This window comes from Bubalus bubalis, chromosome 18, assembly GCF_019923935.1.
Source record: "Bubalus bubalis isolate 160015118507 breed Murrah chromosome 18, NDDB_SH_1, whole genome shotgun sequence".
Classification (NCBI taxonomy): Eukaryota; Metazoa; Chordata; class Mammalia; order Artiodactyla; family Bovidae; genus Bubalus; species Bubalus bubalis.
This window is the reverse complement of record NC_059174.1, coordinates 60,134,708-60,148,329: the sequence shown is the minus strand read 5'-3', so window position 1 is coordinate 60,148,329 and position 13,622 is coordinate 60,134,708. Positions and strand designations below refer to the sequence as shown.

Here is a 13,622-nt window from a genome sequence, read left to right as displayed (position 1 = left end):
GTGACGTTTTTCTTCCTTGATGTATTCTACGTCCTTCCTTCTAGGTTCGTGGTAATTGTGTAAGTTCTGTGGTATTAAATAGTTGCACCCTCTCTTAATTTCACATTGACACTACTTACTTTTACCTTAGTACTACCTGACCATAATCTCAGGATCTGATGTTAGGTGTGTGTTAGTATTGTATAGCTGCTTTGAATAAAGTATTTAAGGAAATCGTTTTCTAGAACAAAATGCATTTTCGTCTCACCTGAATACATATTGGATTCGACACTGATGAATCTCTGACAACACAAATATTTCTTTCTCTGATAAATAGGGCTTGTGTCTACGCTGGACCTGGTCTTCTTTCTGGAGCAATTGAAGGATCTCAGGAATATGAGGAGAATGGAGACAACAGCCATTTACCCACGTGGGTATGAATGGATGGAGATGATGACTCAGATGAGAGGTCCGAGGAGCAGGGAGGAACTAATCTTTTGTCACATGGTTTTGGAAGATTTTCTTCAATAGAAATGGTTTTCAAAAACCTGGGTTTGAGTCTGCTACTGTGATAGAAATGTATCACCTGCCCCATTCTCTCTCTAAAAGCATTCATAAATTTATCTCGTGATTACTTTTCTCCATCACAGTGTGACCTAAAAGTCTCCTCTTGGCTTGTGACAAACTGCATTCATTCGTTGCTCTTCCATTTCTGGGGACCCTAGGAAAACTCTGCTCGTTTCTGAGTAACCGTATGACAGTCCTTTTAAAGTTTCCTTCTACCTCTAGACAGAAACGTGTGAGTGAAGTCGTAGACAAACTGCCAAACTTCTAGGAATACTGGGGACGGGTTTTTGTTCTCTGATTCATAATTTCCTATCCACTGGGAGCGACACATAGGACCTTCTGAATAAATTTCAAATTCAAGTAATTTTTCACTGCAGAAAGCAAAACCTGGTGAAAATGAAACAATGCACATCTCAGGTTGACTTGAAAGTTTCTCTTTTCCTTATATGATCTCATACTAAACATCTTTAGTGTATTTGCCCCAATTCTAACATATTAAAATACTTATTATATTCTATTACCTCATGGAATTTTAAAATACATTGACATAAAATCTTAGCACATTTTCCACTACATTATTAATGGTTGATTCAAATTATGACAATTTTTAGATTATATAAAGAAATCTTTATTAAAAGTTCTAATTGGAATATAGATGTTTTCCAATTTTGTACTTCTATACAGCAAAGAGAATCAATTATACATATCAGTCAGTTCTGTTCAGTCACTCAGTCAAGTCTGAGTCTGCGATCCATGCTCTGCAGCAGGCCAGGCTTCCCTGTCCATCACCAACTCCCAGAGCCTGCTCAAACTCATGTCCATCGAGTCAGTGATGCGATGCAACCATCTCACCCTCTGTCGTCCCCTTCTCCTCTCATCTTCAATCTTTCCCAGCATGAGGGTCTTTCTCAGTGTGTCAGTTCTTCACATCAGGTGGCCAAAGTATCGGAACTTCAGCATTACCATGTCCTTCCAATGAATATTGAGGACTGATTTCCTTTAGGATGGAGTGGTGTGATCTTCTTGCAGTCCAAGGGACTCTCAAGATTCATCTCCAACACCACAGCTCAAAAGCATCAATTCTTCGGCACTCAGCTTTTTCATGGTCCAACTCTCACATCCATACATAACTAGTGGAAAAACCATAGCTTTGACTAGATGGACCTTTGTCAGAAAAGTAATGTTTCTGCTTTTTAATATGCTGCCTAGGTTGGTCATACCTTTTCTTCCAAGGAGCAAGCGTCTTTTACTTTCATGGCTGTAGCCACCATCTCCAATGATTTTCAAATCCCAAAACTTAAAGTCTCTCACTGCTTCCACTGTTTCTCCCACTGTTTGCCATGAAACGATCTGACCGGTGCCATGATGTTTGTTTTTTGAAGGTTGAGTTTGAAGCCAGCTTTTTCAGCCTCTTCTTTCAGTTTCATCAAGAGACTCCTCAGTTCCTCTTTGCTTTCTGCTGTAAGGTGGTGGTGGTGTCATCTGTGTATCTGAGATTATGGATATTTCTCCCTGAAATCTTGATTCCAATTTGTGCTTCATCCAAACCGGTATGTCACATGAAGTACTCTGCATATAAGTTAAATAACCAGGGTGACAAATGATGTGCTCCTTTCCTAATTTGGAATCAGTCCGTTGTCACATGTCCAGTTCTCACTGTTGCTTCTTGACATGCATACAGATTTCTCAGCAGACAGGTAAGGTAGTCTGGTGTTCCCATCTCTATAAGAATTTTCCACAGTTTCTTGTGATCCACACAATCAAAGGCTGTGGGGTAGTCAATAAAGCAGATGTATTTGGTTTTCCAGAACTCTCTTGCTTTTTATATGATCCAAGGGATGTTGGCAATTTGATCTCTGATTCCTCTGCCATTTCTAAATCCAGCTTGAACATCTGGAAGCTCTCCGTTCACGTGCTGTTAAAGCCTCACTTGGAGAATTTTGAGCCTTTGCTATTGTTTGAAATGAGGGAAATTGTGTAGTAGTTTGAGTGTTCTTTGGCATTGCCTTTCTTTGTGATTGGAATGAAAACTGACCTTTTCCCGTCCTGAGGCCACTGCTGAGTCTCCAAAATTTGCTGGCTTATCGAGTGTAGAACTTTAGCATTATCATCTTTTAGGGCTTGAAATAGCTCAGCTGGAGTTCCATCAGCTTTGTTGGTCATCATGCCTTCTAAGGCTGACTTGACTTTGGATGCCGGGATGTCTGTTACTAGGTGAGTAATACCACCATCGTGCTTATCTCGGTCATTAAGATTTTTTTGTATACTTATTCCATGTATTCTTGCCAACTTCTCTTAATATCTTCTTCTTCTTTTAGGTCCATCCCGTATCTGTCCTTTATTGTTCTCATCTTTGCATGAAATATTCCTGGTACCTCTAATTTTCTTAAAGAGATCTCTAGTCTTTACCATCCTATTGATTTCCTTCCCATTTAGGTCTCCACAGAGCAATGAGTAGAGTTCCCTCTTTCAATCATAGTTTTAAAGTCTCTCTTCTTTTTTAATTTCTGAAAACTAGTACTATATTAAGTTTGTCTTATTTGTATTCAGCTTCCTCGGACACTGTCTTATGTGTGCTCAGTTTCTGACTAGTTCTCTGTCACTATCATTTATGATTTTTAGATCAAAAGACCTAATAGAACATTCTCAGAAACATGTGTAGCAAGAAGTGCATTAAAGAATTACTGGGCACCTAGGATTTGTGAAAGTGCTTGGTGTCTCCACTTAAGATGACTAAAAGCAAGATGGAATTATTAGATTGCCTATCACCTCTTAATTCAGTGGTCCTTGGAGGTTTTTATCTTGTTTCTTCCCCTATAACCTATTTCTTTGCCATCTCATTTTGTCCAGCGTTCTGTTTGTGGTCTCTGTTTTGAAGGGTGCAGAAACTTAGTTAATCTTCCTTTTGGTATCTGCACCTTGGTGGGTGAGGTTGGTCCAGAGGTTTGTACCCTTTTCCTCTCTTGATCTGTGCTTTGATTGCTGTTGACTGTGACCAGAACCTGCTGGGGATATTCAGGGCTGTTTCCCCCTTGTCCTGTGGTTGTTACTGCCCTGTCTCTGGTGGTGCCTGCTCCCTGCGTGGTGGAATAGAGCTCCCAGATCTGAGTCTTCGCTGTGATTCTGATCTGTGGTGCCAGGCAGGTGGGATTGGAGCACACCCACCGAGAGAGAAGTCACTGAGTATTACTCCTCTAGGAATGTGCACCTCAGGGTGTGCTCTGGTGTCCCCTCTCATGCGTTCTGCAGGCTCTCATGATATGTAGTGTTGGCACTGGTCTTGGACCACCTTAACCATGGGCATGATGGCACATGGCCCTGGTGTCTCTCAGATGTTGTTTTCGCAAGGTCACCAGCATAGATTCAGTGAAGTCAGGTCCTGGGATTGCATTGAGTGTGCAGCTGGACCCGCTGTGGTGCTACGCGGCAGCTCTGGCTCTGTCCTGGCCCAGCCCCCTTGTGTAGGAGCCCCCAAAGTCTACAGCTGTTAAAGCTACACCTGCCATGACTGGGAGAGCCCTGGTTGTTGATTCAGATGCTCTGTAGGGGCTGAGGTTACAAGGCCGGTCATCAGTGTAAGACCATGGCTTGTGTTGCTCCAAGGAGAGGTTTCAGCTTTTCTTCTTTATCCCTGGGTTTCACGTGTGCTTTCAGCTCCATCTGTGCGTGTGGCCAACTCACAGGTGTCTTCTCCTGAGGCTGCCCCAGAGCACAGGATTCTGCTGATTGTGGAGGCGTTGGATGGGGGAGGCCGTGGCTGGGGGCTCAAAAGTCCTACGTGGGTGGAGTTCTTCGTAGTCCTTGACGAGCAGAGGGCAACACAAGGAACATGGGATGCAATGGGCTTCTTGTTTGGGCGTCACTCACCAATGGCACTCTGCTCTATGGTGGTTCAGGCTTCACCACAAGCATCTTGTTTGCAGAGCTCCTCCCTCATGGCCATCCCTTCAGGATGTTTCCTCATAGCCAGCAGTAGTCCTCTGCCTCGGTCCGCTTTACAAAGCCCACATTTCAGCACCCAGCCCTTGTCTGCATTGGCGGACATGCCTCTAAGGCTGGGTGGGCAGGGCTGGGGTCAGCACCCTGTGTGCAGGTCTCACTCTGTCCTGCTGCCACACGCTGGTTGCCATGTTCTCTTCCCACAGAGAATGAGGCTCTCCTTCTCTCCAAACTGAGCTCCCACAATGAGACTCTCTAAATCTTTAAAGATATTCACTGAGAATAGCAGGGAAAATTACTTGTTATTTGGTATCTTTCAGCTATGTCTCCACAAGACACCCAGGATTTGATGCCAAAGAATCCAGTGTTAGAAGATATATTCCCAAAAGCAAACCTAGGAATATATCAAATATTTCACCTCAGAAACTTAAATTTAATGAAAGACTGGGAATATACAAGGGTATATGAAAGACAGAGAGGATGTTTATATGGACATAAAGAAATGGAGGCAGTTACACATAATGCTAACAATACTGCCAAAAGCAATGAGCAACGTGAGTCAAACTGGGAAAAACACCAACTTCAGTCTTCAACATCTAACGAGAAGTGTAAGTGTTTAAGAAAAGATTTCCATCCTTTTTTGAAACGTACATATTCTCTAAAAGGACACGTGGAAAATATGGAAGGTAATTTAGTCTCTACTGCAAATACTTATTCAGACAATGTGAACATAGGCTTCGACTAAACATATATTCAAGGATGTCTGAACACCTACAATTTAACAATGAGTGGGAAAATTCACTATCTAATCCATTTGAGAGGTCCAAGAGAACAGAGTCATTTTTCTTCCCCCAACGGATATTTTCTCTCCATTCCAAGATGTATAATGTTGATAATAATGGAGGAGACATAATCCAGCCATCATTGTTCAGTAAATATTGTGATATGGTTAATACACAACAACCTTCTTTATGTAATAAAATGAGTCAGACCTTAAGTAACAGCTCCAGCTCCAATAATTACAAGAGTATTTATGGTGGACTGAGAAGGTATTCAGGCAATGAAAATGGGTATAGGGTTGAAGGAGACTCAAACCTTAGGAAACATCAGGGTTCCGAATCATCAAACAAGGATTCTAAAAGTAATGAATGTACAAATACCTTTGATCAAATGTCAGGTTTTTCTCTAGATAAGAGTACTTGTACTGAAGAGAGGACTTGTACTGAATATGGGAAGGTTTCTAATCAGTCTTCAGAATTTATTCAACAGCAGACTGTTCAGAATCCACAGAAAGAAAACAAGTGTAAGATATGTGGGAAAATATTTAGTAACTCATGCCATCTACGTAGACATAAGAAAATTCATACAGGAAGGAAATCTTTCAAATGTACAGAATGTACCAAAGCATTTAACCATAGCTCACTTCTTACTAAACATCAGAGAATTCACGCTGGAGAGAAACCTTATAAATGTACAGAATATGGCAACGCCTTTAACCACAACTCAAACCTCATTCAACATTGGCGAATTCATATGGGAGAGAAGCCTTACAAATGTACAGAATGTAGCAAAGCCTTTATCTGTTCCTCACATCTAATCTATCATCAGCAAATTCATACTGGAGAGAGACCTTATAAATGTACAGAATGTAGCAAAGCCTTTATCTGTTACTCACAGCTAAGCTATCATCAGCGAATTCATACTGGAGAGAAGCCTTATAAATGTAAAGAATGTAACAAAGCCTTTATCCATCCCTCACTTCTTACTCGACATCAGCGAATTCATTCTGGGGAGAGACCTTATAAATGTAAAGAATGTAACTAAGCCTTTATTCAGTGCTCACATCTTACTCAACACCAATGAATTCATACTGGAGAGAGACCTTATAAATGTACAGAATGTGACAAAGCCTTTAGTCATAGTAGTAATCTCACTAAACATCTGAGAACACACACTTGAGAGAAACCCTAGTAATGGAACAAGTGATGGAAGAGGTTTGCCACAAACATGCATCAGAAAACACAAGAGTTCATATAAGAAACCAATGTAAAATATTTTCCCACATATCTTACACTTGTTTTCTTTCTGTGGATTCTGAACAGTCTGCTGTTGAATAAATTCTGAAGACTGATTAGAAACCTTCCCAATGTATATTCCCAAAAGCAAACCTAGGAATATATCAAATATTTCACCTCATAAATTTAATGAAAGACTGGGAATATACAAGGGTATATGAAAGACAGAGAGGAGCAACGTGACAAATATATAGAAAGGTATTTAATCAAAAGTTAAATCGAAGTAAATATGCGTGCTGCTGCTGCTAAGTCACTTCAGTCGTGTTTGACTCTGTGCGACCCCATAGACAGCGGCCCACCAGGCTCCCCCGTCCCTGGGATTCTCCAGGCAAGAACACTGGAGTGGGTTGCCATTTCCTTCTCCAATGCATGAAAGTGAAAAGTGAAGTCGCTCAGTCGTGTTCGACCCCCAGCAACCCCATGGACTGCAGCCTTCCAGGCTCCTCCATCCATGGGATTTTCCATGCAAGAGCACTCCATAGTTAAAACAGATCAAAAATGGATATTTTAGCATGAATCGTGAGATGAAGGTTGACGGTTAGAACATTACAGTTCTTAGCAATGTATATATGCTTGTTAATAATGATGTGATGTGAGGTTATTTGGACTGAATGTAATTCACCACTCAAATAATCCACGTTATGCTTTCTTTCTAGTGTGTTTGCAAACATAGGTTTTTGATGATTTATTAAAGATTAGCCTATTTATATTGTGTTGCAACCATATCTATCTAATCTCCATTAGAAGATTGAGGATAGCATAATGTAAAATGGACAATGAACATTTAAATAGAGGTGTTTGTCATTGACGTGAAATATCTGGAGGTTGCCATGAAGTAAGTGATCATTTAATTTTTCCGTGTATTAAAGTAAGACAGAAGTTCGTTGTAATATTTCAATAGTAATATCCTTCATTTGTAAGAAGAACACAATGACAGTTCACTGCAATATTGATGTATCTTTATAATATCAGCACAAGTCATGATTATTACTTGACAGTGTTGAAATAAGGACAGTAATAAGCTAGAAACGTAAGAAACCCTTCCTGGAAAAGGCATGGAATTGGTGTATATCATGCTTGCTAAGTGCTTCCTAGTCTTTGTTTGGTAAGCCGTGGAAATCAGAAATCTCACAACATTCTATCAACAAATGAATATCTTTCTCCATACTTTTGATCTGTATTTAATCATGGATCATACCGCGGATTGTAAAAGGTTTTATTTCAACTATGTGTGAAATTTAATACATGGTTATTCATAAAAGTGAATGGCTTTTATTGTTTTGGTTGGTTGTAATAAATGAAACGTTAACCCACCACCAACAGCAACCTCGCCCACCTTATTTAAGGTTGTAGTGAAGAGACCGCAATTAACTGTTCGGTAACACACAAAGATGGCATATGGGGAAATTAGTTTACTCACTGGATTTAACTTCTCATAACTTCATGTACATTCCATCATTTCTAGGTTGTATCTCCTCTCTCATTTTGTAACTGCTTAGACACTGGGATGATTCTAGTAAGAAAGATGATACAGAGTATTGTTGACAGTTTCCCTAAACTGCTCCATGATGTTGCTGCCTCAGCATCTGTCTGGGGATCAGGCAGCCTGCAGGTCCTTGAGCTCACACCAGCCAGTCTTGTGAGCACATGCACTAGATGAACCCCTTCCTTGAGACCAGCAGTCTTGCTGGACCTCAGGGTCTATCCACAGACCCCCGTTCAATCACACTGAGAGAGTCAATTTCTTGGCAGGTTGATAAGTCCAGGGGTCCCCAAGGAGAGAGGGGTCTGGAATTCTCAAGGAGGAAGAAAGGACAAACGTGGCTTTTTCCTGCTTGAGGACACTCTCTGGAAAAAAAAATTCTGGCTAATCTTGTTGTCTTAAAATGTAAATTATGGGAGTGGGTCTAGTGAGGTCTTTACAACCTCCAGACAGTCTTTTGATTAACTGGAATAACTAACTAAAAGTATGTAACCCCTTCTGAAGTCTATGTCAGAAGCTTTCTCTATCTCTTTTATACTTTAATAAAACTTTATTACACAAAAGCTCTGAGCGATCAAGCCTCATCTCTGGCCCCAGATTGAATTCTTTTCCTCAGGAGGCCAAGAATCCAGGGGTCTTTTTTGGTTGAACAGCAACCTTTCAACACCCTCACAGTGCTCACCAGAATCCTTGACTTGGTTGAATGAATTAACCCACACTCAGCCTAGAGAGCCTGAGGCAAAGACTCAGGGTAAAGTGTAAAAGCTGAACTGCAAGTACTCCTGTTTTCTCTGCCTGATTCTAGCTTTAACCTCTCTCAGAAATTCCTGCCCTAAATCGTCCCCTACAGAGAAGTCTTAGGTGTGGTGAGTGTGAGGCTTTGAGCTCAGGACTCGGGAACGTTGGTTTCGGGGAAGAAACATCAGAAAAAAATGGGATTTGCTGATGACTCCTTTCACGGCCCGACTGTAGACCTGCAGATTCATAAGTTTTTGGAGTGGGAACCTGACCACCAGGGATTTGTATTCATTGAAATGGTTCAGAAAGAATCTTTAGCCAAGTGGTTTCCTTCTGGATTCCCATCAGGATCACGTGACCCGTTTCAGAAATGACCTCACTGATGCCCTCCCAACAGAGTTCTGTGTGGTCCTGTGGGAGCATCACTGTGGTGTCTAGGAAGTGTTCCAGGTGATTCTAAGCAGAGGCCCGGGTTAAGGACGTGGCTCCTGGTCCATCTGGTCCATTTTAGAGCTGAGCCCCGGAGTCATTCTGAGGAGAGGCAGCAGGGTTGGTCTAGCTGGATTTGGACTGGGGAAGTCAGTCAGCTCACATCATCTGTGTGAGCAGAGTGTTAGGAGCTCTCTATGGGGAGAGAACAATCAAGAAATAAGTTCACAGGCTGGTCTCCAGGTAGGAATTGATTGTTCCTGAATCTCTCCTGAGACAAGAGGACAGGAGAGGTCGGTCTTCTCAGCTTTTCAAAATCCTTCTGTTTGTAGGAGCGGTGGTTGCAGGATATAAAGTTGTGTTGATGCCCTCCAAGGTATTTTCTCAAAACTCGTAAGTGCGTTTGCAGCGTAATATCCCCAGAGAAGACAGAGCAGGAGAAGAAGAGGAGAAAATGGCAGCTTCTCAGGTAAATATCCTGTCCTGGGTCTCAGGCTGTGTCTGCTTTTCCTCCTAAAATGCCCGAATGAGAATATGCAAGCCTTTAGCTCTCTGCTCCTAATTTTTCTTCCCTTGCATTTATTATCATTTTTTTTCCTATATCTTCTTATGATAGTGCAGACCAGCCCTTTAGACTACTTCCTTCTGTCCCAGAGCCTTTTCTCTGTTGTCTGCAGCCTCGGTTTCTATGGAGCATGATGAATTCTCAGCGTCGATCTGAGACTTTCAACTGTTGAAAATATTCTTTTTTGTGAGAGATCAGCATTTGCAGTCACTCCTATCCTCACTCCCACTGGGATGTGGTTTGGTGTTGGGATTTTAGGGACGTTGGGAAATGCAGTGATGACTTAGCACCTGCATGCCATTTAGATATTTAGGACAGAGTTTGAAAGTGCCATTATACATAGAATCAACTCTCTTCTGTCCATGGGATTTTCCGGGCAAGAATTCTGCAGTGGGTTGCCATTTCCTCCTCCCCGGGATTCTCTCCACCCCGAGACTGAAGCCGCATCTCCAGCACTGGAAGGCAGATTCTTTACCACTGAGCCAGCTGGGAAGCCCAGTGACTCAACTCAGTGGTCCAGAGTTTTTCACAAAATTTTCCATGGGCACTGTACAGGGATGTGATGTGAGAGAACTCTAGGAAGCTGGCCTGCTTGGATGATGACAACTTCCTTCCAGAATCCCTTATCTACCTACTGGGTTTTGGTTCCATCATTTCTAGAATGTTTCTGAAAATTTCTGATTCCCCAATAGTTTGAAATCTCTCCTTTCTAAGGGAAATGGGTATGTATGAATTTGGAAAGAAAGGCTTCAGGATAATTCATTATGCTGGTAACCTTTTTCTTCCTTGATGTACTCTGCCTCCTGTGAGAGTCAATTCCTAGGCAGGTTGATAAGAAGTCCGGGGTCCCGAGGAGGAAGGGGGAGGGGAGTGGTCTGGGACTGTCGAGGAAGAGATAGGGGTCTGCAATTCTAAAGGAGGAAAAGACAAATACCTTCTTTCCCTTTACATTCCTTGGTCTTAGACACATAAAATGACTTTTTAAAGTCTTTATGTGTCTTAGACACAGGACTTTTTCTTTAAGCCCAGAACTGATGATTAAACAACAAACAACTCGGTTTAAACTCTGTTCTAGGGATTATATAACGAAATGTATCCTGCTTGAGCACAATTTCTCCTTCCTGAAAACCTTCTGACTAATCCTGATATCTTAGAATTTATATTATGGGAGAGGGTCTGGTTCAGTTCAGTTCAGTTGCTCAGTCTTGTCTGACTATTTGCGACCCATGGACCTCAGCACAGCAAGCCTCCCTGTCCATCACCAACTCGCGGAGTTTACTCAAACCCATTGAGTCGGTGATGCCATCCAACCATCTCATCCTCTGTCGTCCCCTTCTGCTCCCGCCTTCAATTTTTCCCAGCATCAGGGTCTTTTGAAATAAGTCAGCTCTTCGCATGAGCTTGCCAAACTATTGGAGTCTTAGTTTCAGCATCAGTACTTCCAACGCATATTCAGAACTGATTTCCTTTAGGATTGTGGGAGTGGTTCTGGTAAAATTTTACAACCTTGAGACATTGTTTTGATTTATTGTAATTACTGATTAAAAAAGTGTATAGCTCCCTTGCTTAGACTAGCAAGGGTGGCACTCTCCACCCCCTTCTGATGTCTACATCAGAAACTTCTCTGTCCCTTTTTCACTTTAATAAAACTCTGCTACACAAATGCTCTTGAGTGATCAACCCTGGTGCCTGGTCCCTGGTCCCAAAGTTAAATCTTCTTGTTTGGAGATCATGAATCTGACACCCTTCACTGGAACCTATCACTATATTCTAGGTTAGTGGTAATTGTATAAGCTCTGTAGTATTAAATAGGCACACCTTTTATTTTTTTTTTTCCTTTTTTTTTAGTCTTTTATTATTATTTTTACTTTACAATATTGTATTGTTTTGCCATACATCATCATACATCTGCCACAGGTGTACACGTGTTCCCCATCCTGAACCCCCCTCCCACCTCCCTCCCCATACCATCCCTCTGGGTCATTCCAGAGGCACACCTTTTCTTAATTTCACAGTTACACACTTACTTTGCCTTTGTAGTACTTGACCAGTATCTCAGGATCTGATGTTATGTATTTGTTAGTGTTACATAGGTGATTTGAATAAAGGATTTGGGGAAATCATTTTCCAGGCTGTATTAACATTTTCTCTCGTGTTCTCGTCTCAACTGAACACATATTGGATTGGACACTGATGAGTCTCTGGAACACAAATATTCCTTTCTCTGATGAACAGGTCTTGTGGGCTCTAAGCTGAACCTGATCACCTTTCTGGAGCAACTGAACGATCACAGGACTATAAGGAGAATGGAGACAACAGCCATATTCCCAGGTCGGTATGAATGGCTGGAGATGATGACTCAGATAAGAGGTCCAAGGAGCTAGAGGAAGTCATCCTTTGTCAGGTGGTTTTGGAAGATCATCTTCAGTGGAAATGATTTTGGAAAACCTGGGTTTGTGTCCACTGCTGTCATAGAAATGTATCACCTGCCCTAGTCTGTCTCTTAAATCATTCATAAATTCATCTCCAGTGATTACTTTCCTTCATCACAGTGTGAAATAAAAGTCTCCTCTTGTCTTGTGAGAAATTGCATTCATTGGTTGCTCTTCCATTTCTTAGGGTCCTAGGAAAACTGCCCATTTTGAGTAACAGTATGACAGTCCTTTGAAAGTTTCTTTGTACCTCTAGGCAAAAATGTGTGAGTGAAGTGGTAGACAAACTGCTAAATTTCTAGGAATACTGGGGACAGGTTTTTGTTTTCTGATTTATAACTTCCTATCCACTGGGAGCTAGAAGGACCTTCTAAATAAATTTCAAACTCAAAAACTTTTTTCACTACAGAAAGCAAAACCTCCCGAAAATGAAAGACTGCACATCTCAGGTTGACTACAAAGTTTCTCTTTTCCTTATATGATCTCATATTAAATATCTTAAGTGTATTTGCCCCAATTCTAAAATGCAAAAATATTTACTATATTCAATTACCTCATAGAATTTTAAAATGAACTGGCATAAATGCTTAGCACATTTTGCACCATATTATTAATACTTGATTCAAGTTATAAACATTTCTAGATTATATAAAGAAATTAGCTTAAAAAGTTCAAATTGGAATATAGCTGTTTTACAATTTTGTACTACTGTACAGCAAAGAGAATCAATTATACCGATCAGTCAGTTCAGTTCTGATGCTCAGTCGTGTCCAACTCTTTGGGACCCCATGGACTACAGCATGCCAGGCTTCCATGTCCATCACCAACTCCCAGACCTTGCTCAAACTCAACGTTCATCGAGTCAGTGATGCCATCCAACCATCTCATCCTCTGTCGTCCCCTTCTCCTGCCCTCAGTCTTACCCAGCATCAGGATGTTTTCCAATGCATCAGTTCTTCACATCAGATGGTCAAAGTATTGGAGCTTCAGCTTTAGCATCAGTCCTTCCAACGAATATTCAGGATTGATTTCCTTTAGAATAGAGTGGTGTGATCCCCTTGCAGTCTAAGAGACTCTCAAGAGTCTTCTCCAACACCACAAAAGCATCAATTCTTCGATGCTCAGCCTTCTTCAACTCTCACATCCATACATGACTACTGGAAAAACCATATCTTTGAGTACACAGACATTTGTCTGCAAAGGAATATCTCTATTTTTTGGTATGCTGTCTACATTGCTCATAGCTTTTCTTCCAAGAAGCAAGCGTTTTCTACTTTCATGCTTGAAGTCAACATCTGGAGTGATTTTGAAGCCCGAGAACAGAAAGTCTGTCACTGTTTTGATTGTTTTCCCATCTATTTGCCATGAAGTGATGGGACCAGATGCCATGATCTTAGTTTTCTAAATGCTGAGTT

The 13,622-nt window shown here is 41.3% G+C and overlaps 1 protein-coding gene across 8 annotated transcripts in view; it reads left to right on the top strand.

Annotated features, from left to right (window-relative positions):
* LOC102395360 (zinc finger protein 11-like) overlaps positions 1 to 13,622 on the top strand; it is a 63,219-nt gene that overhangs the window by 6,353 nt on the left and 43,244 nt on the right. The window contains exon 6 of one of the 8 annotated variants that reach the window (XM_045163293.1): positions 12,011 to 12,795. The exons of the other annotated variants lie outside the window; for them this stretch is intronic. Within the exon in view, the coding sequence (XP_045019228.1) occupies positions 12,011 to 12,159 (149 nt within the window). The 3' untranslated portion in view covers positions 12,160 to 12,795. Of the gene's footprint in view, positions 1 to 12,010; positions 12,796 to 13,622 lie in introns of those variants that run through there. 8 annotated transcript variants of the gene reach the window in all.